Source organism: Hypanus sabinus, chromosome 10 (genome assembly GCF_030144855.1).
Source record: "Hypanus sabinus isolate sHypSab1 chromosome 10, sHypSab1.hap1, whole genome shotgun sequence".
NCBI classification, from domain to species: Eukaryota; Metazoa; Chordata; class Chondrichthyes; order Myliobatiformes; family Dasyatidae; genus Hypanus; species Hypanus sabinus.
The window spans coordinates 119,361,532-119,386,727 of record NC_082715.1 but is presented as its reverse complement, the minus strand read 5'-3'; the positions used below and the strand labels follow the sequence as shown (position 1 = coordinate 119,386,727).

General features: G+C 39.8%; 1 protein-coding gene across 3 annotated transcripts in view; it reads left to right on the top strand.

Moving 5' to 3' along the window:
* Positions 1 to 25,196, top strand: part of kif6 (kinesin family member 6) — a 553,299-nt gene that overhangs the window by 155,721 nt on the left and 372,382 nt on the right. For all 3 annotated transcript variants that reach the window (XM_059982794.1, XM_059982793.1, XM_059982792.1), the window contains one exon: positions 11,136 to 11,239. In XM_059982794.1, coding sequence (XP_059838777.1) covers positions 11,136 to 11,239 — 104 coding nt within the window. The remainder of the gene's footprint in view (positions 1 to 11,135; positions 11,240 to 25,196) is intronic.

Below are 25,196 nucleotides of genomic sequence, written 5' to 3'. Positions count from 1 at the left end.
AGCACATCCTCCTTCTTAATGTCTATATACTCAAGCATTTCAGTCCACTGTAAGTCATCCCCCCAATTGCCAAGGTCCTTTTTACTGGTGAATACTGAAGCAGAGTATTCATGAAGTACCACCACTACCTCCTCCGGCTCCATGCACGTTTCCACACTCGCTCCTGATTAGTCCTATTCTCACATGGCCCATCCACTTGATCTTCACATACTTGTAGAATGCCTTGGGGTTTTCCTTAATTCTGTTTGCCAGGGCTTTCACATGGCCCCTTCTATCCTCTTAATTTCATTCTTGAGCTCTTTCCTGGCACCCTTCTAATTTTCCAGAGCTCTAGCAGTACCGAGTTTCTTGAACCTTTCATAAGCTTTTCTTTTCTTAACTAGATTTTCTACATCCTTTGTACACCATGGTTGTTCTACCCTCCCATCCTTTCTGTGTCTCAATGAAACATAACTATGCAGAATGCTATGCAAATATTCCCTGAGCATTTGCTACATTTCTGCTGTGCATTTCCCTGAGAATATCTGCTCCCAAGTCCCAATTTATGTTCTCAAGTTCCTACCTAATAGCATATTTCCCCCTACCCCAATTAAACGCTTTCCTAACTTGTCTGCTCCTATCGCTCTCCAGGGCTATGGTTAGGGAGATAGATTTGCGATGACTACTTCCAAAATGTCTCCCACTGAGAGATCTGACACCTGACCAGGTTCAATTCCCAATACCAGATCAAGTATAGCCTCTCCTCTAGTTGGCTTAACTACATATTACGTTGGGAAGCCTTCCTGAACACACCTAACAAATTCCACCCAATCTAAGCCCCTTGCTCTAAGGAGTTGCCAGTCAATTTTAAGAAAGTTAAAATCTCCCATCACAACAATCCTATTATTATTACACCAATCCAGAATCTGCCTCCCTATCTGCTTCTCGATGTCTCTGTTATTATTGGGGAGGGGGGGGTCTATTAAAAAAACCAATAAAATTATTGCCCCTGTCCTGTTTCTGACTTCCACCCGTAATGACTCAGTAGTCATTCCCTCCATGACCTCCTCCTTTTCTGCAGCCTTGATACTATCCCTGATTAGCAGTGCTACTCACTCTTTTGCCTCTCTCACTGTCCTTTTTGAAACATCTAAAGCCAGCAACCATTCTTGCCCCTGAATGATCCAAGTCTTTGTAATGGCCACAACATCATAGTTCCATGTTTTGATCCACGCTCTAAGTTCATCTGCCTTGCTTATAATACTCCTTGCATTAAAATAGACAAATGTCAAACCATCTGGCTGAGTGCTTCTTTACTCTATTATCTGCCTATCCTTTCTCATAAACTCCCTCCAAGGTGTCACTACTTGTGCACCAACCATCCTCTGCCTCTTGACTTTGGTTTCTACCCCCATGCAAATCTAGTTTCAACCCTCCCCAATAGCATTAGGAAACCTCCCTCCCAGGATATTGGTTCCCCTCCAGTTCAGCTGCAACCCATCCCACTTGTATAGGTCACCCCTTCCCCAGAAAAGGTTCGAATGATCCAAGAGCTTGAAACCCTGCCTCCTGCACCATCTCCTCAGCCACTTATTCATCTGCACTATCTTCCTGTTCTGACCTTCACTAGCTCATGACACTGGTAGTAATCCGGAGATTACCGCCTTTGAGATCCTGCTCTTCAGTCTCCTTCCTAACTCCCTAAACTTACTGTGCAAGACCTCTACCCCTCTCCTGTCTATGTCATTGGGACAAACATGTACCATGACCTCCGGCTGCTCACCCTCCCCTTCAAGAATATTCTGCAACTGCTCAGCCACATCCTGGACCCTAGCACCTGGGAGACAACACACTATCCTGGCATCTCTTTTGCTGCCACAAAATCTCCCCCCTAATTGTCTATCTGCCCCCCTAATTGTCAAGTCCCCTATGACTATTGCTCCACCTGACTTCACCCTAGCCTTGTGAGGCTCAGAGCTAACCACAGTGCTATTGGTCTGGCTGTGTTTGCCTTGCCCAGATAGGTTATCCTCCTCGGCAGCATCCAAAGGGGTATTGCTACAAGGGGACACTTCACTGACTTCCTTCTCCCTTTACCTCTCTTTGTGATCACCATCTACTCATCGAATTCTGCACTCTGGATGTAAGCACCTGCTCAAAATTCATATCTATCAAATGTTCCACCTCCCAGATGATCCTCAGTTCATCCAACTCCAGCGCCAGCTCCTTAATGTGGCTGCACATGTGGCTCCTCATGAGCTGGAGTTGGTTGCACTTCCCGCAGGTGTAGTAATCATAGAGACGATCAGATTCCATGAATTCCCACATTCTGCAGGAGGAGCATTCCACTGCTGTATCTGCCATCCTGCCTGCACAGTACAAAGGACCAAATTCTCTAATCTTTTTCTTTGGCTTCAGCCTCTTTTTGTCAAAGCATCTTGAGTCAAAGCCTGATGCTCCTACTCATAGCACTGGCCTACTTCCAACAATGGCCACCCTCCTTGCCCCTTCTATATTTTTATTTAATTCACAGTGCTCTACTCCCAACATTGATTGGACCTCTGGAATGTCTGAATGCCCACGAAGCTCTCCTTTATTCAAGCTTTGCCGACCTGTGAGTAACCTCATTGAAGTGCTCTGCTCCCAACGCTGAATGGACGTCTGGAATGTCCGAAAGTCCACGAAGCTCTCCTTTTATACTAGCTTTGCTGACTTGCGAGTAACCTCTTTGAAGAGCTTTACTCCCAACACTGATTGGACCTCTGGAGCATAGTCAAATATATCTCCTAGGCAATTCAATTAAGGATCTAGAGCCATTAGTTCAATTCTCATCAGCTTCATGAAGATGTGACTAATTCGATGATCAGCTCAGTGATTGTGATTATTATACTGTATTTTAGCAGCCGAATTCTCAGGGCCATTGAATCATTGCATCTTACAACATTGAAAAAGGCTATTTTATTCATTTGATTTATGTTGACAGATTGAATGTAATATGGCTGTCGTCTTTAACTTAACTAATATTGATCCACTAGTATTGCAAAATGGTTTAGATGGGACAGAATTTGTTAGGTGTTTCCAGGAAGGATTCCTCACAGTGTATGTTGGCAGGCTAACTAGAGGTGTGGTCAAACCGGATCTGGTATGAAGCAATGAACTTGGTCAGGTGGTAGAGCTCTCATAGGCAAGCATTTCGGAGATAGTGATGACAACTCCTTAATCTTTAGCATAGCCATGGACAAGGATATGAGCAGAAAATATGCTAAAGTACTTGCTTGGGGGGGGGGGGGGGATGCTAATGATGATGGTATTAGGCAGTAATATATGGGAGTGCAAATTGGGAACAGATGTTTTCAACGAAACCCACATCAGAAATATGGAGGTCATTTAGGGAACATTTGCATTGGGTTCTGAATAGATTTCTCCTAATAAGACAGGAAAAGGAATGTTGGGTGAAGGAAGAATGATTGACAAGGTGGAACACTCAGTTAAAAAGGGAGTGTACTTAGAGTTTAATAAGCAAAAATAAGACAGGACTCTTGAGAGTTTCTTAGGTAGCCAGAAAGGATCTTAAAGAGTGATTTAAGAGGTCTTGGCACGAGGGATTAAGGAAATCCCCAAGATACTATACATATATGTGAAGGACAGAATGATGAGTAGAGAGAGGGTAGTACTGCTTATGATAAAAAGGGAAATATTTGCCGGGTGGTGGACTCAGTGTTCACCAAGGAGGTGGACTTTGAGAAATATGAAGTCAGCATAGAACAGGCTAACGTGCTGGAGTGTGTAGAGGTTAAGAAGGATACACTGTTGGAGCTTTAAAAAAAAACATTGGGATAGATAAGTCTCTAAGGCTGGATAAGATATACCCAAGTTACTATGGGAAGTGAGAGCAGAGATTGCTGCACCTTTGGCAATGATATTTGTGTCCACACTAGTCATAGGAGTAGCACCAGAAAATTTGAGTATGGCAAATGTTGTTCCTTTGTTCAAGAAAGGTAACAACAATAATCATGGGACTTATACATCATTGGTGGGCAAAGTAATGGAGAGAATTTTTAGGGATAGGATTTATGATAGAATTCAAGCATAGTCTGATTGAGGAAGATCAGCATGATTTAGTAAGGTAGAAGTCATGCCTCACAAGCCTGGCTGAGCTTTTTGAGGAAGTGACAAAACGAACTAATGAAGGCAGAGAGTCCTGTACATGGAATTTAGTAAGCCATTTGACAACATCAAGTGAGTCATGAGGCATGGGGACAATGGAAAAACCTGGCTGTGTGGACTTGAAATTGGCTAACATACAGAGAGCAGAGGGTTGTAGTAGATAGAACATATTCTGCCTGGAGGTCAGTGACTAGTGGTGTTCTGCAAGGATCTGTTCAGGATCCCTCCTCTTTGTGATTTTTGTAAATGACGTGGATGAGGAAGAGGAGGGGTGGGTAAGTTTGACAATGCCATAAAGGTTGGTGGTATTGTGCATGAGTAGAGAGGTTGAGTTGAGAATGGTAGATGAATTCAATCTGGAAAAGTGCGAAGTCATACATTTTGAAAGGTCAAACTTGAAGACATGATAGAAGGTTAATGGCAGGATTCTTAGCAGTGTGGAGGACAGAGGGATCTGGGACCCAAGTTCATAGGTCCCTTGAAGTTACACTGCAGATTGATTGGGTGGTTAAGAAGGCGTATAGTATGTTAGCCTTTGTTAATTAGGCCTTGAGGTCTGGATCCTCTCCAATGCCAGCACATCTTTTATTGGATAAGGAGCCCAAATCTGCTCACAATTCTCCAAGTGCAGTCTGACCAATGCCTCAGAAAGCCTCAGTGTCACATCTTTGCTCTTATATTCTAGTCTTCTCAATATGAATGCTAACATTGCATTTGCCTTCCTTACTACTGACTCAACCTGTAAGTTAACCTTTAAGGATTCCTGTACAAGGACTCCCGAGTTTCTTTACACCACAAGTAAATGAATCTCTAGATTATATACTGTGACGTATATGTACTTTGATAATAAATTTACTTTGAACTTTGAACCTCTGATATATGATTTTGCACCCTGTTAATAGTCTTTGCCTTTATTCCTTCTACCAAAGTGAATGATCGTTCACTCACCTTCACTATATTTCATCTGCCACTTCCTTGCCCATTGTCCAAGTTTTTTTTGCAGAGTCCTTGCTTCTTCAACACTACCTGTCCCTCCATTCATCTTTGTATCGTCTGCAAACTTAGCCACAAAACTATCAATTCCGTCATCCAAATCATTGACCTGAAATATGAAAAGAATCAGTCCCAATACCAACACCTGTGGAACACCACGAGTCATTGACATCCAATCAGAATAGGCCTCCTTTATTCTGACTCTGCCTCCTGTAGGTCAGCATTTCTTCTATCCATGCTAGTATCTTTCTCATAATACTGTAGGATCTTGTTAAGCGGACTCGTGTACTGCACCTTGTCAAGGACCTTCTGAAAATTGAATACACCAACCACTGACTCTCTTTGTCTATGCTGCTTGTTATTTCTTGAAAGAATTCCAGATATGTCAAGCAAGACTTCCCTTTATGCAAATCATGCTGACTTTGGTCTGTTTTTTTCATGTGCCTCCAAGTCCTTAATAATGGACTCTAACATCTTCCCAGCTACTGAAGTCAAACTAATTGGTGTATAATTTCCTTTTCTTTTTTGTCTCCCTCCCTCCTTAAAGAATGGAGTGACATTTGCAATTTTCCAGTCCTCTGGAACTATTCCAGAATCCAGTGATTCTTCAAAGATCATTAGTAATGCCTCCACAATCTCTTTAGCTGCCTCTTTCAGAATGCTGGGGTACAGTACATCTGGTCCAGTTGACTTGTCTACCTTCAGACATTCAGCTTCTGAAGCATCTTCTCCTTAGTAATAGCAACTAGACTCACTTATGCTTCCAATACTCTCCAATTTCTGGCAAATTGCTAGTGTCTTCTACAGTGAAGTATCTATCCTGTCCCTTCTGAATTGCCCCCAGAAATTCCAGTTATTGCTGTTCTACCACCATCCCTGCTAGTTTTCCCTACCAGTGAACTTTGGTCAGGTATGTCCCATTGCTTCTATAATTCCTTTTACTCCACTATACTGATATGTCTGACTTTATCTTCTCCCTTCCAAACTGCAGGGGGAATTCTAACATATGATCACTGCCTCCCAAGGGTTCCTGTACCTTAAGCTCCGCAATCAAATCTGGTTCATTACACAACACCTTATCCAGAACTGCCTTTTGTCTAGAGGGCCTAGCCACAAGCTGCATTAAAAAGCAATTTCACAGGCATTCTACAATTCCCTCTCTTGGGATCCATCATCAAGCTGATTTTTCCAATCCCCATGATTATCATAACATTGCCCTTATTAAATGCCTTCTTTATTTCCCATTGATATTTGTACTCCACATCAGGGGCCTGTATATAACTCCCATCAGTGAATTTTTATTCTTGAATTTTCTTAACTCTACCCACAAGGATTCTACATCTGATGATCCTATGTAATGTGTTTCTAAGGATTTAGTTTCATTTTTTACCAACAGAGCTACCAACAGATATGCCTATCTGACTGTCCTTTTGGTACAATATGTATCCTTGGATATTAATTAAGTCCCTAAACATGATCTTTTTTTTAGCCACAACTCAGTGATGCCCACAATATAGTCTTGTCAATCTCTAACTGTGCTACAATATCATCTACGTTATTTCATATAATGTGTATACAATTACAACACTTTTTACATAGTGTCCATCACAGTTTTCAATTTTGTCCCCATGTTACACTTCAACTCATCCCATTGACTGCAATTTTGCCATATCATCAGCCTGTCCTTGCTCACAGTCTCACTATACACTGCATCGACTTGTATACCAATTGCCCCATCCTTAGCCCTATTACTCTGGTTCCCATCTCCTTGCCAAATTAATTTAAACTCTCCCATTCTTATTCCCTTGTTCCACCTATAGAGGATCAATAGATGAGCTCTGTAGCCTGTTCTGTCTGAACACTGTTGTGACCTTCTCCTTGACCAGTAATGCTTCCCCTCCCCCTTTAATCCCTCCCAATCTATCACGTCTGAAACAATAGATCCTCAGAATCTCAAACCATCAGCGCTGCCACTGCTCCAATCAAATTTCACTGATGTTATAATTCCATGTGCTGATCCATGCCCTAAATTCATCTGCCTTTCCTACAATGTTCTGTGCTTTGAAATATACACAACTCAGAATATTAATTCCACCAATTCCTGACTTTGTATGTAGGCTTTGCAACATCTTCCCCACAACTACTCAGTTATCAGTTCCAGTGCTTTGGTTCCCATACCCCTGCAACTCCAGTTTAAATTTCTCCATCAAGCACTAGCAAACCTTCCCACAGGGACACTAGTCCCCCTCCAGTTCAGGTGCAAATCGTCCCGTCTATATAGGCCCTACCTTCGCTGGAAGAGAGCCAAATGATCCAAAAATTTAGAGTCTTCTCTACTGTACCATCTAGTTAGTCACATGCTAAATTGTATGATCTTCTTATTTCTGGCCACACTATCACATGGCATGGGTAGCAATCCTGAGATCACAACCCTAGAGGTTCTGTACTTTAACTTAGCACTTAACTCTCTGAACTCACTTTGAATGACCTTGTTACCCTTCCTAATCATCTTATTAGTACCAAAGTACACAACAGCCTCTGGCTGCTCACTCTTTCATCTCAGAATGCTGTGGACTCGATTTGAGATGTCTCTGACCCTGGACCTGGGAGGCTTCATAACATCGTTCTAGTCCACAGAGCCCCCTGTCCATTGCTCTAACCGCTAAATCCCCTATAACTACAGCTTGTCTCTTCGACCCCCTTCCCTTCTGAACCACAGAGCTAGACTCAGTGCCCAAGACCTGACTGCTGCGGCTTTCCTCTGTTAGGTCATTCTCCACACTCCCCCCCCCACCCCCTCAATAATATCAAATCAAGTCAACATTTTGTGTCAAGGATCTTTCAACAGAGTGTGAAAAGTAACAAGACATACTGGTCTTAAGTTGTAGAAAAGAGATGATGAAAAGCACAGAGGGAATGTTTCTGATTGTATCGACACAAAGGACAAAAAATGTCAAGGTGACAATTGCTTTAAATATCTGCATATTATCAATATATTATAATAAAATAATATTGAAACCAATAGAAGCATAACAATTTGAAACAAAGACACAACCACATCTACAGGGGGAAAAATGATTTACCTGCCAATAAAGAGGAACTATTGCTAGGGATCCTCTGGTCACAAATCAGATTGAAATCAAGTGAGGACAATCCCAAAGTGCTGGACAACAAATGAAAAGTTCAGAAGTAGGAAGAAATGGTTGACTCGTCAAAGTTGCAGCGAGGTTTTGAAAGGCAAGGTCAGAAAGTGCACCATGGTTAGAGTTGCAGAAGAAGAACTTGGTACCAAGAAAAACTAACTGAAATATACAAAGATAGTCTGAGAATAATAGTAAAAGAAGCTTGATAGTCGATCAGCTGAATGCTAAGAAATAATGTTTGATATGGCTAAAGAAGAATCATAACATTTTTTAGTTTTTTTACTTGTGATTCATGAGCATTTGCTTTACCCCTATTATTTGTGTCTGAATAAATTTCACATCAAAGATATTTTTAAAGGTTTACTGAGATAATAAAGCTTTTGGCAAGGATTGGTGATTTTTTTGTTAACAGTATGATCTGAATATATTTTTTTATATAAGATGTGGGTGCCACTGTTAAGGCTAGAGATTATGACCCTTCCCTAACTGTTTGAGGAAGTGCTGGTGAGTTGCTTCTTGAACCTCTGCTGTCCTTCTACTGAATATTCTTCCAGAGTGATGTTTGTAGATAGTTCCAATACATCAGGCCGAGATGAAATGCCTGGAGTGGGAGAGAGCACAGGATTTATTCCTGGTGAGATGCAGGATGAACCTGGCCCAGAGTCATCCCAGAGTGCTCAGAACCTCCAAGAGCCAGAAACTACCACTCCAGGCAGAGCAGCAGATTAAGTTGCTTCCAGCAAGCCATCAAAGCGAGTGGCTATCATTGAGGCAATAGCCAAAGGGGATGTTGACTGATGACTCCCAACTATGTCAACAATCATCGTCAGCTTTGCTACTGATAGATACGGCCTAGTAGAGAAGAAAGCCAGTAAAGGCCCCTAGACATTGAACAGCCAAAATACACGAGCTGTACAAAGAGCTCTGATTCTGGCTAAAGAGTATAGAGGGAGCAAGTCAAGAAGAGAAACCAGCATTTTCTAAGCTTTGTAACATACTCTGAAGTAAGCTTATGACACTACATAGGGCAGAATAGCATAGAAGACAGGGAAGAGGGAGAGCCAAGAAGTGAGCTGCCTTTATTGTGAACTCCTATGAATTCAGTAAGCAGCTGCTAGAACAGAAGCATAGTGAGCACCTCGCATGCTCCATACAAGAGATGGATCTATATCTATATCCTCAGCGACTTAGAGAGAGAGTGGGAGCTAGAAGACCATGCACTCTAGTAAATCCTCCTCCTCCTGCAGTTGAGTTCAATGGCAAGGGTCCCAGCTGGAAGGAAATCCAGGAAGTATCGGTGCAGCCAGAGCGAGTTCTGTCCCTGGTACCAGTGGTGTACCCTATAAGATGTACAAGTGCTCCTCCAGCTACCTTGGAAATTCGTTAGGGTTATCTGACTTAGGGGAAAGGTTGTGACCCAGTGGAGGTGTGCAAAGGGAGTCTGGATCTCCAAAGAGGAAGACTGCAAGGACATTGTGCGGTTCAGATCCATCCCGCTTGTTCAGTGTGGAAGGGAGGATATTTTTCAGTATTGTTTCATCTCACCTAACTGAGTTTCTCCTCAAAATGGCTACATCAATACATCTGTACAGAAAGGAGGGATTCCTAGAGTGCCAGTTTGTCTGGAACACAGGGGTGGAGTTTCCCAGTTGATCAAGGAAGTGTGCAAAGGAAGGGAGACATAGCTGTATTATGGCTAGACCTTGTCAACATGTACGGGTCATTACCACATAAGCTGGTGGAGATTGCGCTGAAGTGGCATCATCTTCAGAGGAAAATAAAGGATCCTATCTTGGACTACTACAAGAACTTCAGATTGAGAGTCTCCTCAGGAATGACCACATCAGGTTGGCACTGAGTCGAGAAGGGTATTATAACCAAATGTACAATCTCAGTGATCATCTTCTCACTAACTATGAACATGCTGGTTAAGACAGCCAAAGTGAGGTGCAGAGGTCCTCAATACAGCTAATGAACCAGTCTGGACATTCTCCTCTGATTAACTGTTACTGAGATACTCAAACCATTCCACCTAGCACTAAAAATCATTCCATGTTCAAAGTAATTTAAATCTCATTTCTTTCTCATTCTGATATTTGGTCTGAACAGCAACTGCACCTCTTGACCTTGTTTTTATGCATTGAGTTGCTGCCACATTATTGGCTGATTAGATATCTGCATTAACGAGCAGTGGTGTACCTAATAAAGTGGCCACTGAGTGCAATTGTACTCAATAGTGGGAAGGGCTTTTCCTGTGACAAACTCTGCTGTATCCACCAGTTTTTGTAGCATTTTCTGTTTCTGGGAATTGGCGTTTCTATACGAGTGATGCATCCAGTTAGGATACTCTTTACTGTCCACTCCCAAAGAGGGGTGATTTCATTTACACCTACCAAATATTGAAAGTACTATAGAGGGAGGTTGAAAAAACAAGGAGCAATATGTATTTAGTAACAGTGCCCCACGATAGGCTAATACATCATTGCGTGTATCTGTTAAATTATTTCTGACAGGTGAACAAAATATTTAGCAACCCGGTTTATGTTTAGTTTACAGGAATTGACTGTACTCCTGGGTCCTCCATACAAGGAATGCAGCTGTCGTACAAACCAGAAGAAAACCAATGATTTATGAATTTGAACAAGATTTTCATAATGTATATTTTTATAACTGCAAAATGGGTTTATTTTGGGAACAGTAATAGTCATTTTTATATAAAATATCATTGTAATTTATCTCTGTGGTGATGAAGCCAAAAATTGGCTCAATTCAAAAAGAACTTTAAAAGAGCTTACATCAGGAAACTAACTCCAGCTGTCTTTTCTCCCCTGTTATTATTGTCTCCATTTGTAGTTGATTCTTCGCTTAAAGAAAGAAATCCAGGAGCTAAAGGATGAGCTAGCAATGGTCACTGGACAGACGAGGACTGACAGCCTCTCAGAAGAGGAAAAACTGAAGTACCATTCATCTTTTTTATCCTCAGTAGCTGTACAAATTAATCTTAAAATGAATGGATTTGTATGCTTTGTTAAATCAATGAGAGAAGTATCACAAAAAATTATGACGAACCCTTCTGTTAGTACCACTATTAGCAATCTCAAATTTTCCTTGTAATTTACATGTTTTCCTACTAGAATATACTTGAAGGACTTGTGTCCACAGATTTTATATTTGTCTCACCTGTATTGTAAAACAAGAGACAGATATATGACTTCATACTAAGTTATCATAAAGAAGATCATTTAAATTAACATGGTCCTCTATCAATTGTACCAATTTCAAATTTACACCATTCATGCTTTCATCTCTTTCTATTTCTATCTACGACTATGTAAGTGGCTTCACAGCATGCCTAACTAATGGCTTAAATTTAATGATTGGTTCATTGTTGCAGATATTCTTTATGAACTTGAATCAGATTTTCTGTATCTTGCAAGTCTCACTACAAACAGAGATCTGAATTATTCAGATGACTAGTTTATTGATAAATCTTTTGGGTGATTGCTTATCAGTTATAGCAAAACAACTGAGACAGGCAAGGAGATCCAAGAGAGTGCTGGAACTGGAGCAAGAACTAGCTTGCTGGAGGAGATCAGCTGATCGAGCAGCGTCTGTGGAGTGAATGGACTTGAAATCTGATGCAGGGTTTTGACTTGAAACGTTGAAGGTTCCTTTCTTCCCTACAGATGTTGCTCAACCCTTTGAGTTCTTCCAGCAGATTGTTTGTTGCTCAAGACAAAGATAAGAACTGAAGTACTATATGAGGAGTGATTGATAAATTTGTGGCCTAAGGTAGGAGAAGATGAGTTATACAGCTCTTGTTACATGCACATGCAGTTCAACTCTTTGAGTGATTATGCAGAAAGTTTGAAGTTAATAACTCATCTCCTTCTACCTTAGGCCACAACCTATCACCCCTGATGAGTTATTAATTGATGAGTTATTAACTTAAAACTTTCTGCATAATCACTCAAAGAGTTGAACTGCACATGCATGTAACGAGAGCTGTATAACTCATCTCCTTCTACCTTAGGCTACGAACTTATCAATCACCCATGCTGTGGACGCTTTCTGGAGGTCCAAGATCTGTATGCTCCACGACCGCTGAGCTAAGTGTGTAAATGTAGGAGGGGACTGTGTTGAAAAATAAATGTGCTAGGTTTCCTAAAATGGATTCCTTCTACCTTAAGCCACAAACTTATCAATCACCCCTCGTATTATAAAGTTTTAATTGTATCTAGCAGTTGTGCTCTGATTATAGTGATGTGGAGTTACATAAACACTGACCTACTGCTAATCTATATAACCTTATGATTAGATGTTGCTGGTACTGAAGTTTAATTCTAATTTCTTTCTTTAATTTCTTTTCAGTTAGGAAATATCTTCCTGTTTTCATCACATGGTCCAATTAAACTCAGACCTCATTTTATTAAATATTAGCCCTCTTGAAAGGCTAATCTTCCTGAATCATCCTCCTCAAGATGATACAATGAGCCCTTGTACTGCTAACATATAATATTGTAACTGTTGAACTATCTGAGAGCTGCTTTCCGGGCAGTAAATCTAGAGCAAAACAAAGTGGATTTCATTGTTATTGTCTAGAAAAATGGCACCTATACTTGCAAATGGCGCATTCCAACAGATGGAATTGATAAAAAGTGCACTATAGCAGCTCCTGGAATAAATTTGTAGAACAATCATGATTAAACAATTGACTGCTACTTTGTAATAGTCCCGGAGACAAGAAAGTCATGCATCTTCAAACTAGTTTGTAATGGAACTAACCTTACAGCTAAAGGTCAATGTAGGAGTTTTCCACAAAACTAACAATAAACATTTTGCAAAGATGTGCCAGTGAGCTCTTTATAAACTAGCAGCCTACTATTTATATATACAGTGGATTCTGGTTAACTAGGACACATCGACACCAGTGTATTTTGGCCCAATTAAGCAGCTGTCCCAATCAACTGAGGTTTCATGGAAACAGTTAAAAAGGCATATCTTTTAACTGAGTAACAAATTATGTATTTAAATGAAATACAGAACAAATTAAAACACTACCAACACTAATACAGTACTATGAAACTGTGTATTAGTTCGTAACAGTTATCAATGGAGGAATTTATGCTACCGTGTTCTTTTGATTGACTGTAAATGAACAAAATCAGTGCAGACACCTAGTGCAGATGATGGACTGCCTTCATACAATCATTTCGATAATTGCATCATCCAAATCTTCATTTTCATTGTAATATTCAAGATGACTGTTGATATCTATATAATTTCTAACTTGTTGAAATATTGAAATAGTTTAATTTTCACTCGCGGCCATTTCTGGCATTTTCAAGCCTGAATGTTTGAAACTGCAGTGAAGAAAACAGTTCTGGATTGTTTTACTACTTATTTCTAGCTAAATATCAGTCACAAAAATCACTGCTATTTAGACAGAAACACATGCAAATGATGTCATTTAAAGTCTGTTTGCTCTGAGCATGGTGTAGTGTCAAACAGACACTAGAGTGCACACAACTGATGCTAGTTAGAAACTTCTGCAAGTCTCCTGCCCCAATTAAGCGGCATAGTGTCCCAAATAAAGAAAGAGAATCTTAACTATTTTCTCAATAAGATTTTTTTCTATAACAGTTGTCTGAAATAAACATCTGAAATTAACCAGAATCCACTGAACTTTTGTAAATCATGCCCACAGGCACGTGGATGTAAACATGTAAACTCGTCTTTGGATTTAATTGAAGACAGATTTTCTTGAAAAAGAGCAGATAAAGCTGCAAATTCCTCACAGTCCAATGGTCATTATTGATCAAGATTTATCATTTGTTGCTATGAGATCTGAATACAGTAATAGAGAGGTTATGCTTCACCTATATAGGATACTGATGAGACCATATCTAGAGTACCGTGCATAATATTGCCCTCCTAATATAAGGAAAATGTTAATGCATTAGAAGTTCAAATAAGGTTCACTTGGCTATTAACTGAAGGAGGCAGATTGCCATAAGAGGAAAGGGTGGACTTTGTATCCACTGGAGTAAAGTGAGAGAGAACTTGATTGATGCTTAGTATAAAATCCTGAGGGGTCTTGAGAGTATGTGGAGAGTATTTTGAGACTAATATCACTGTTTAAAAATAAGTAAATATCCATTTTGGTCATGAGAGTTTGGAATGTTTTTCCTCAGAAGGATGGTTGAAATATAGACTGTTAATATTTTTAAGGCAAAGCCAAGGGGTTACTTGGTAAGCAAAAGGGTTAAAGACTGTAACAGATAAACAGATATCACAGTTGAGGTTTCAAAATCATATCAGCCATGATATTCGTTGGCAGAATAGACTCAAGGGGCTGAATAGCCTGCCTATTCCTGCTGCCAATTTATAACAACTCGTTCAGATTTGACCCTTATGAAAAGAGAGCGAATAGTGAAGTGACCATTGCTGTCATGATTCTGACATGTTGGGTATTTAGCAATGTTCAGGAAATCAAGTTCACTTTGTAGATTCATAAACAGTACAGAACTAAACCTTTTGCCCCAACTTGATCATGCCAACCGAGGTGACTGTATACTAAACCCATTGACCTGTGCTTGACCCGTGTCTCTCTAAACCTTACCAGCTACTTGTTCAAATATCTTTTAAACTTTGTAATTGTACATGCTTCTACCACTTCCACTTGCAACTCTTTCCATTTACCTATCATGCTCCGTGTGGGAAAAAATTGTCCCTTAAATCTTTCCCCTCTCATCTGAAATCCATGATCACTAGCTTTATGCTTGGAGAAGCACTATGACCATCTACCCAATCAATAGCTCTTATAAATTTATAAACTTCTTTAAGGTCACCTCCCACCTCCTTCACTTCAGGAAGAATTGCCCTAGTTTATCCAATTTCAAGCACTTTGGTCCCAGTAATATCCCTGTGAAACTTTTCTGCACCCTTTCCAGCTTAATCACTTTTTCCCTAAATCTGGGAGATCCGAACTGCACGCAATACTCCAAATGCAGCCAAACCAATGATTTATACAAATATAAGGTAGTGTCCCTACTTGTGTCCTTAATGACACAATTAATGAAGGCAAGCACTCTGTGCAAATGTGTTGTTAATTTCAGGGAACTTTGTACTTGTATTCCAAAACCCTACTGTTCAACAACATTTCCCAGAGTCTCACTGTAGAACCAGTAGTGAACATTCCATGAAGGTCATAGGCTGCCCCCAAATGAATGAGTTGGGTCAGAGTTACAGTATTGCAATAGTTGATGGCCCTGCTTTTTCAAGTACTTCGTTCATGTTTAAGACAGTAATTTTTAGCATGTAATTGCCAAAATCTAGCCCATTATTGCTGAATTTTCTTGAAATCTTACATTTCAATCATTCTACTTGGGTCTTTCTGTCAACTAATCAAAGGTGATAATTAAGGCATAGGTGAAGAGAATTGTAATGTAGTACATCACTCTCAGCAAGGGGGGAAGCATGCACTTTGGAACCTATGATGTCTTTAGATCAATGACAGATGGCTGGAAATGTCATTCCTGCTAAGGTAAACTTGAGGCGCAAAGGACCAATGGATGTGAATTATTACTAGCATAATAATAGCCACTTTTATTTGCTGGTTAGGTATTAAAAGAACACACTAATGGATCCAGTCTCTGGACTAAAGGCATAAAAATAATTGGATACAGTGTGGATTTGTCAATGTATCTGGCCTGTATTTATAATCTTGAAATGATTATTGCTCATTGATTTAAAAATGTTGCAATAAGACAACAAAGTCTTGACCTTATCCAGTCTATGTTTTAATTTATTTATCTTAAACTCATCATTGTAAATATTTCTGTTTTAGATGTCCCAGTTTTCTCAATATATATTATCACTAGATCAAACATTCTGGAAGATTGCTTACAGTAATTCGTGCTGTTATAAAAATTAGAACCAAGTTTTTGATAATAAGTAGAATGGCAGGAACAAGTGTGGAAGGAATTGGATAGGAGGCACAGTATTGCAATAATTGATGTCCCTGTTCTTTTCTGGTACTTTGTGGTTAAGATAGTGATCCTTGGCATGTAATGGAGAAACCCTGCACGTTGGTGCTCATTTTTCTTGAAACCTGTACTTTAATCATCCTAATTTGGTCTCTGTGTCAGTTAATCAAAATTAAGCTAATTAAGGCATAAGTGAAAAGAATCCTAATCTTAGTACATCTCTTTCAGAAAACTTTTGTGTGCACAGGCTTCAATTTTCTTCTCAGGATTGTGCTGACTTCCTTTTGCTACAGTTGTCCACTTTTCTTCAAATACATATGTCACGATTTCTTTTTTAACAACACTTTGACATTTTTCAACAACTTCAAACCCCTGGAAGAACTAGAGGGGCAGGCATAATCTATATAAGTAAAAGGACAGTGAAATTTTCAGGTAGAGACCTCCACCTCACAATTCTCACAGTTACTTTTTCCTTCTTATGTCTATAAGGTTGATTCTCTTGATATTTGCATGGTTCTTTTTCTTGTGCAATTAACTGTTTAAATTCCAATGATTGGTATCTCTCTTCTTGAGGAGCATTGGCTATCTATTCTCAAAACAACAACCAGTGAAACTGATCAATGGAAATTCATTGATCATCAACCTGAAATTCAGTGACTCATTCTTTATGGATTGGAAACACTCAAAAGAAGATTTCAATAAATTACCTCCTTTAGGAAAAGCCAAATTTTTGAAAGAAAATTGATCTGAAATTCCCACAGATGCTGCCCATCCCAGTGAGCAATTGCAGCCATTACAGTTTTTATTTCATTTGGGTAAGTCAGTGTTCTTATTAAACTCCATTAAACATTAAGTAATGTGTGCAGTTTAGCTAAGTGGGAATGGAACATTAGGGCACTTTGTAAAACCTGATTAATCATCTGGGTGCTGTGTGGCTCATTACTGAAAGGAAATTCAATTTACCTTTGATTGTGAGAGCTTTTACTGATTTTTATCAAATCAAATTTGAAAAAATGTCTTTCAATACTGTTGCCCAAAATTTTTCCTCCTCGTCTCATGAGAAACTGACTTATTGTTTGGATGTTGCTACCTCTTCCATTTTCATTCAATATGAATTTAAAAGACCCAACAAGCTAACATGCACAGAGCTTCCCCACAGATCACACTCAATTGCGGTAATGCAATAGTCTTTTTTAAAAATCTCACTTATCTAATATTGCCAGCCCATTGCTGCCCAAGTTCAAGTGCTGGAAACAGTACAGATTAGGGATGCCCAGCTATGTAAACTGTGTACCAGATGCAGTGTTCTTAAAGAGTTACTCACCAAGTGACAAGCCAAGCTTTTAAGAACCAGTTTATTTGCTATTCCAATATGAATGATTCAGTGAACAGGAAATTGCCTTAAATTTAATTTTCTGCACTAAGAAATATTTACCACATGTTAATGAAAGAGAATGAATCTTAACTGAACCTGCAGCTTTGCCTTTGATTTGAATTATGTGTAAATGGGAAATTCTCCAAAATATCACAAGCTAAGATGCAGCAAAACAAATAGCAAATTGCAAATGGCAAGAAGCTAGCGCTTGATTGGAGATGCTGATGTAAACACACTGATGTAGCTCACACGTAATGAGTCTGTTTGCTTATTATCACTGAAGCAGGAAATTAACCTACTAGTAAGCTGAATTAGTAAGTTAGCAGAATCTTCCAGCACAATCCTGTCTTGAGCATCTTAAGCTATTGGAATCTGCAAGGTATCTAGGACAATATCCCCTATCTTGAAACTTACATTAAAAAATTGAACCTTTGGTTGAATGTATTCAGCTTTGTGCTAGGATACTTGGCAGCAGTAGTGAAACAGAGCATAAAATGTTCCTTTTGTATTGACAGTGTTATATTATACCTGACTTGAGCCTGAAAACGTTGTTGCCAAAATCCTGGAACTGGTTCAACCATACAGGGACAGGAAACCAGGAAATTACTAAGTAAAAGAGAAGTACAAAATAGGCTCTAGCTGCCTGAACAAAGAGGTTTTACAAGGAAGAAAGAAAGCACTGTTTTGTTCAAAATTATAACTGGAGTAATTTTTACAAATTGTTTTCTCAGTTTGTTGAAACAACAGTTTAAAAGATTAAAATGCACACACAAACACGCACACTAGCATTTTCCATGGTGTCACTGTTACTGCACTAATTGCTTGGAAACAAAGCAAGTTGTATGTGTTGGAGAAATGCCATAACTTGTTTTTTTTGTAATCTGATAGTATATGATTTGTGTAGATTTGAGCAGGTAATGTACAGAGTACTGGCCAGCAGCAATTGTTCTGGTCAGTAAAATGGATTTTTAACATGAATATTGAAAGGATGTTTCAAGGCAATGGTTGCTGGCAAGGTTAAGTAACCTATAAAACCATACGTACAACTTATCCTCCAGTTAACACAGCTCAAGTGAGATGCAGTGCAAGAAAATTGTAGACAGTCTTGTGTGACTCTGGTTTTAAAAAATAGAGAAAGGATAAAAAGGAATTGTATATTATTTTTTAGGCCTTTAGCTTGTGTCAAAGAGCTTTAAACCCAGTTTTAATAATGTTTTTAAAGACATTGTCATTAAAAATAATTGAAACATCACAAATTGCAATAATAAGAGATATTGTTTTAATGGTATTGACCAGTGTTTAAGTATCGGCCTGCTCTTCAGATCTAACTTTCCTGGTCTTCCTGAGGAGTGAATTCAGAAATCAGAGGTGCAGAGAGACTTGGGAGACCCGAGTGCAGAATTCCTTGAAAGTTCCTTGAAGGTTACTTGCAGTTTGAGCTGGTAGTAAGGAAGGCAAATGCAATGTTAGCATTCATTTCAAGAGGACTAGCATATAAAAGCAAGCCTGTAATGTTGAGGCTTTGTCAGGCATTAGTCAGATCTCACTTGGAATATGGTGCATAGTTTTCCACCCTTAAGAGAAGGTGTGCTGACATTGGAGAAGATACAGAGGAGCTTCACAAGAATGATCCCAGAATGAAAGGGTTAACATATGAGGATCATTTGATGGCTCTGGGTCTGTACTTGCTAGTTTTAGAAGAATGAGGTGAGAGCTCATGGCTATAGTTAGCCTAACCTCAGTGGTTGGGCAAGTGTTGGAGTCTATTGTTAAAATGAGGTTTTGAGGAACTTGGAGACTAATGATAAAATAAGTCAAAGTCAGCATGGTTTCTGTGAAGGGCAATCTTGCCTGATAAATCTGTGGGAGTTCTTCGAGAAGTAACAAGCAGGGTGGACAAAGGAGAGGCAGTGGATATCATTTACTTGGATTTTCAGAAGGCGTTTAATGAGGTACCACACATGAGGCTGCTTAAGATAAATTCTTAAGGCATTACAGGAAAGATACCGGCATGGATAGTGGAATGGCTGACAGACAGGAGGCTGCGAGTAGAAATAAAAGGAACCTTTTCTGGTTGGCTGCTGAAAACTAGTGGTTTTCCTCAGGGGTCAGTATTGGGACTGCTACTTTTCACATTATTTGTCAATGATTTGGATAATGGAATTGATGGCTTTGTGGTAAAGTTTGCAGATGATATGAAGATGGGGGTGGAGGGGTGGGTAGTGCTCAGGAAACAAGGTGTTTGCAGCAGGACTTGGACAAATTGGAAGAATGAGCAAAAAAGTGGCAAATGGAATACAGTGTTGAGAAATGCATGATAATGAATTTTGGTAAAAAAGGATCAAATGGGGAAAAAGTGCAAATATCAGAGGTGCAGAGGGACTTAGGAATCCTTGTGTAAGATTCCCAGAAGGCTAATTTACAGGTTGAGTCTGTGCTAACGAAGGCAAATGCAATGTTGGCATTTATTTCAAAGGGAATAGAATATAAAAGCAAGGAGATAATGCTGAGTCGTTATAAAACTCCAGTCAGGCCACACTTAGAGTATTATTAACAGATCTGGGCCCTATAACTCAGAAAGGATGTGTTGTCATTGGAGAGAGTCCAGAGGAGGTTCACGAGGATAATTCCAGGAATGACAGGGTTAACATATGAGTAGCGCTTGGCAGCTTTGGGCCTGTTCTCACTGGAACATAGAAGAATGCAGGGCTATCTCACTGAAACCTACCAAATGTTGGAAGGAGTAGATAGGGTGGAGGCGGAGACGATGTTTCCTATTGTGGGAGCACTAGAACTAGAGGGTGCAGTCTCAAAAATGAGGGGTGACCCTTTAGAACAGAGGTAAGGAGGATTTTTTTTAGCCAGAGAGTAGTAAATATGTGGAATGCTCTGCAACAGACACTGTGGAGGCCACATTATTGGCTATATTTAGAGCAGAGGTTGATAGGTTCTTGATTGGTAAGTGCATCAAATGTTATGGGGAGAAGGCAGGAGAATGGGGTTGAAAGGGAATAATAAATCAGCCATGACTGAATGGTGGAGCAGACTTTATTGGCCACATGATTTCCGCTTCCATGTTCTATGGCCTTATGAGGAAACATAAGTGAAATTAAAATATAGCTTTATAATAGATCTGCTTCCTTATTATTTATTCATTGAAAACGAGCATCAGTAGTGTGCTCAGCATTTACATCCATCCTTGTTTGCGCTTGAGTGCTAGGCCATGTCATTTGAAAAGACGATTGACAAACAAAGAGAAAAGAATTGCTTCCTTCAGATAACATTAATAAATCAGATACATTAAAATGCTCATTATTGCTGATAAGATTTCTCATCTGCTATGGTGAATTTCAAATGAGGTACTGTAGTTTAGTGGGTTACATTACTGAACTAGCAATCTATGTTCTTGACTACTAAGGACATGAGTCAAATCCTAGAATAGCAACTGAGGAACTTTAGTTGCAATAATTAAATAAATCTGGAAATTTGGAAGAAATCTAATCTCAGTGATAGAAAGCATGAAATGTTCAGATTTTTGTGTAAGAATGGTTAATAATTGTCCACCTGGGAAGGAAATCTTATATCTTCAGCTGCTCTAGTCTATCTGTAATATTAGACCCATTTAACGGCCTTCAGCTTAAGGGGTAAACTAAAATATGCTCACATTTCCAACTATGTACACATTCCATAAACAGATACATTCAAACCTGCATTCAGTGCACTAATCATGTGCCACTAACGCCTAGTTGGATTCTCAACATAAAATATTGATTGAAAATATTTGAGGCTCAGATATTTTGGATCAACCTCCATGCGGTCAATATATCAGAAGCTTTTGTACCCAGAATCATGCACTAAAGTAGGTAGGAACTGCACTGTTCCACAGGGAACTCCAGGTGGAGTTGACTTATGACTTTTTAATGGTATTGAAGCAATGTTGTATATCTGTTTTTTGAGGGTCCCATTCATGTCAAAATCATACCTTGGGGACCTCAGTTCACCATGACTGGTTGATTGATCAGTTGCAGCTGCATCTTCAGCAGCCATCTCTTACAAGCACATATCATGGTGTAAGCATCCCTCTTCTTGCTACTCATGAGTTCTCCTGTTTAAAAAAATAATTGTGGAGTGGAGAAGTGTCCCCAAGGGATTTGGACAGATTGGCAAAGATCAATACCTGCAGGAGGCATGACTTTTTGTGTAAGATGCATTCCTGGGCTACAATCAAGAGCTCCCAGAAGGAAATTGACAGATAAGTTCCTATAAAGAGCTTTGCTGCAAAAGTGCTACACTTCGATGAAGCCTACAATGCAAACAGATACCTGAGCTTGCTCTGCCTGCTGAAAAGTAGGGAGGTTCTTCACCTTGAGTACATGGTTGTCTGCTCTGCACCTCCCCCCATGCAAAAATGGGCTTAGCAAAAGCTGGTGTTGTCTAAGAATGCAAGCAACATGCACAAAATGCTGGAGGAACTCACCAAGCCGGGCAGCATCTATGGAAAAGAGTACAGTCAACGTTTTGGGCCAATACCCTTCATCAGGAGTGGAGAAGAAAAAAGAGAATCAGTGTAAGAAGGTGGGGGGGAGGGGAGGAAGAAATACAAGGTAGTAGGGGATAGTGAAAGTGAGAGTAGGGGAGGGGTAAAGTAAAGAGCTTGGAAGTTGATTGGTAAAAGAGATAAAGGAAGAAAGAAAAGGGGGAGCTGCACCAGAGGGAAACTTTATTATCAAAGAATTTATAAATTATGCAACCATGAGATTTGTTTGCTTACAGGCAACTACATAGCAAGAAACCTGAAAGAACCCAATTAAAAATAATGAAATAAGGATAAACACCTGATGCACAGAGAAAGAGGAAAAAGAACACAAATCATTGAAGCTATAGAAGCGAGCAACAACGTTCTGAACCAAAATGAGTCCTTAGATCCAAAACATGCTGTATGCCTTCCTTATCATTATATCCATGTGTTACTGATTCAGGCAGCTTCGGGCTTGCAATCCAAGATCCCTCCGTTCATAACTGCTCCTAAGGATCCTAACATTTACCGCATGCTTTCCTCTTGTATTTGACATCATACTTGTATTATCTCATGCTTGTCTAGATTATGTTCCATCTCCATCCAGATTTCCTCTTGATATCCCACTATATCCTTTGACAATGTGCCTCACTATCCAGGACTCAGTTAATGTTCATGTTATGTGCAAACTTCCTAATGAGACCACCTGTACTTTCATACGGTTCATTTTTATATACTGAAAGTAACAGAGATCTCACCTTTGTTCCTTACAGAACTCTACTGGTTACAAGCTTCCAGTCAGAAAAATGCTCCTCTCTTGCACTACTCTCAGTCTTCTATGACCAGAATCAGGTTTATTATCATGTGATGTAAAATTTGTTAACTTAGCAGCAGCAGTTCAATGCAATACATAATCTAGTAGAGAGAGAGAGAAAAAAATGAATAAAATAAAACAATAATAAAAACAAGTAAATCAGTTATGTATATTGAATAGATTATTAAAAATGTGCAAAAACAAATATTGTATATTTAAAAAGTGAGGTAGTGTCTGAAGCTTCAAAGTCCACTTAGGAATCGGATGGCAGAGGGGAAGAAGCTGTTCCTGAATCACTGAGTGTGTGCCTTCAGGCTTCCAGATCTCCCACCTGATGGTAACAGTGAGAAAACGGTATGCCCTGGATGCTGGAGGTCTTTAATAATGGATGCTGCCTTTCTGAGACACTGCTTCCTAAAGATGTCCTGGGTATTTTGTAGGCTAGTACCCAAGATGGAGCTGACTAGATTTACAACCCTCTGCTGCTTCTTTCAGTTGTGTGCAGTAGCCCCTCCATACCAGACAGTGATGCAGCCTGTCAGAATGCTCTCCACGGTACATCTATAGAAGTTTTTGAGTGTATTTGTTGACATGCCAAATTGCTTCAAACTCCTAATAAAGTATAGCTGCTGTCTTGCCTTCTTTATGACTACATCAATGTGTTGGGACCAGGTTAGATCCTCAGAGATCTTGACACCCAGGAACTTGAAGCTGCTCACTCTCTCCACTTTTGATCCCTCTGAGGATTGGTATGTGTTCCTTTGTCTTACCCTCCCTGAAGTCCACAATCAGCTCTTTCGTCTTACTAACGTTGAGTGCCAGGTTGTTGCTGCGGCACCATTCCACTAGTTGGCATATATCACTCCTGTACGTCCACCTGAGATTCCACCAACAATGATAGAATGGTCAGCAAATATGTAGATGGTATTTGAGCTATGCCTAGCCACACAGTCATGTGTATACAGAGTAGAGCAGTGGGCTAAGCACACACCCCTAAGTTACGCCAGTGTTGACCATCAGCAAAGAGGGTATGTTATCACCAAACTCCGCAGACTGTGGTCTTCCAGTTAGGAAGTGGAGAATCCAATTGCAGAGGGAGGTACAGAGGCCCAGGTTCTGCAACTTCTCAATCAGGATTGTGAGAATCATAGTATTAAATGCTGAGCTGTAGTCGATGAACAGCATCCTAACGTAGGTGTTCGTGTTGTCTAGGCGGTGGAGAGCCGTGGATATTGTGTCTGTCGTTGAACTATTGTGACGATAGGAAAATTGAGTCCAGGTCCTTGATGAGGCAGGAGTTCAGTCTAGTCATAACCAACCTCTGAAAGCAACTTTTCCAAGCTACTTTTCTGTCCAATTTACCAATTTACTGTGGATCCCATGTGACATAATCTTCTAGACCAGCCTATAAGATGAACACAGTCAAATGCTTGACCAACGTCCACATAACCAGCATTCACCAGGCTTCAGCACAAAACTTCGACTGTACTTCTTTCTATGGATGCTGCCTGACCTGCTGAGTTCTTCCAGCATTTTGTCTGTGTTGCTTCCAGCATCTGCAGATTTTCTCGTTTGTGTTTTGTTCCCTATCCCACCCTCATCAACCATCTTTGTCACCTCAATCAAAAAACACAATTAAACTTGTGAGACATGACCTTCCCTGCACTACACCTTCCCAGATATCCCTAATAAGTACATGATTTTCTAAATATGAGTAATACTTACCTCTGAGAATATTCAATAAATTCCTCACTGCTAATGTAAGGGTCATTGCCTGTAATTCCTGGTTTGTCCTTATTGTCCTTCTTAAACATGGAAAAAGCACAAATAAAATCAGAAAATGCTGGATATCCTGTACAAGTCGGGTACCATCAATGGGAAGAGAAATACTTAACAGTCTAAGACCCTTGTTGCAAGTTTGAGTTTAAGGACCAAGAAATTAAGTTCTTTAGAAGTTGAAAATTGTTATGTAAAAACTGAGAATTCAAGATCTCTGAACCTTTGGCACTGATGTGACAATAGTCTTCTTGCTTATTATTCCTCAGCTTCAGATTAGTTTTATTGCTATATACCCCAGGGTACAGCTAAATACCTTGCTTGCGTGAAGCTCAGATGTCAATTTCTTTTGAATTCATCCAATCTATTCAGTACTTTCTATTCTAGAGTCAGACAACATATAAGCAGATCATTCAGCCCAACTCTTCCACATCAACCATTGAAA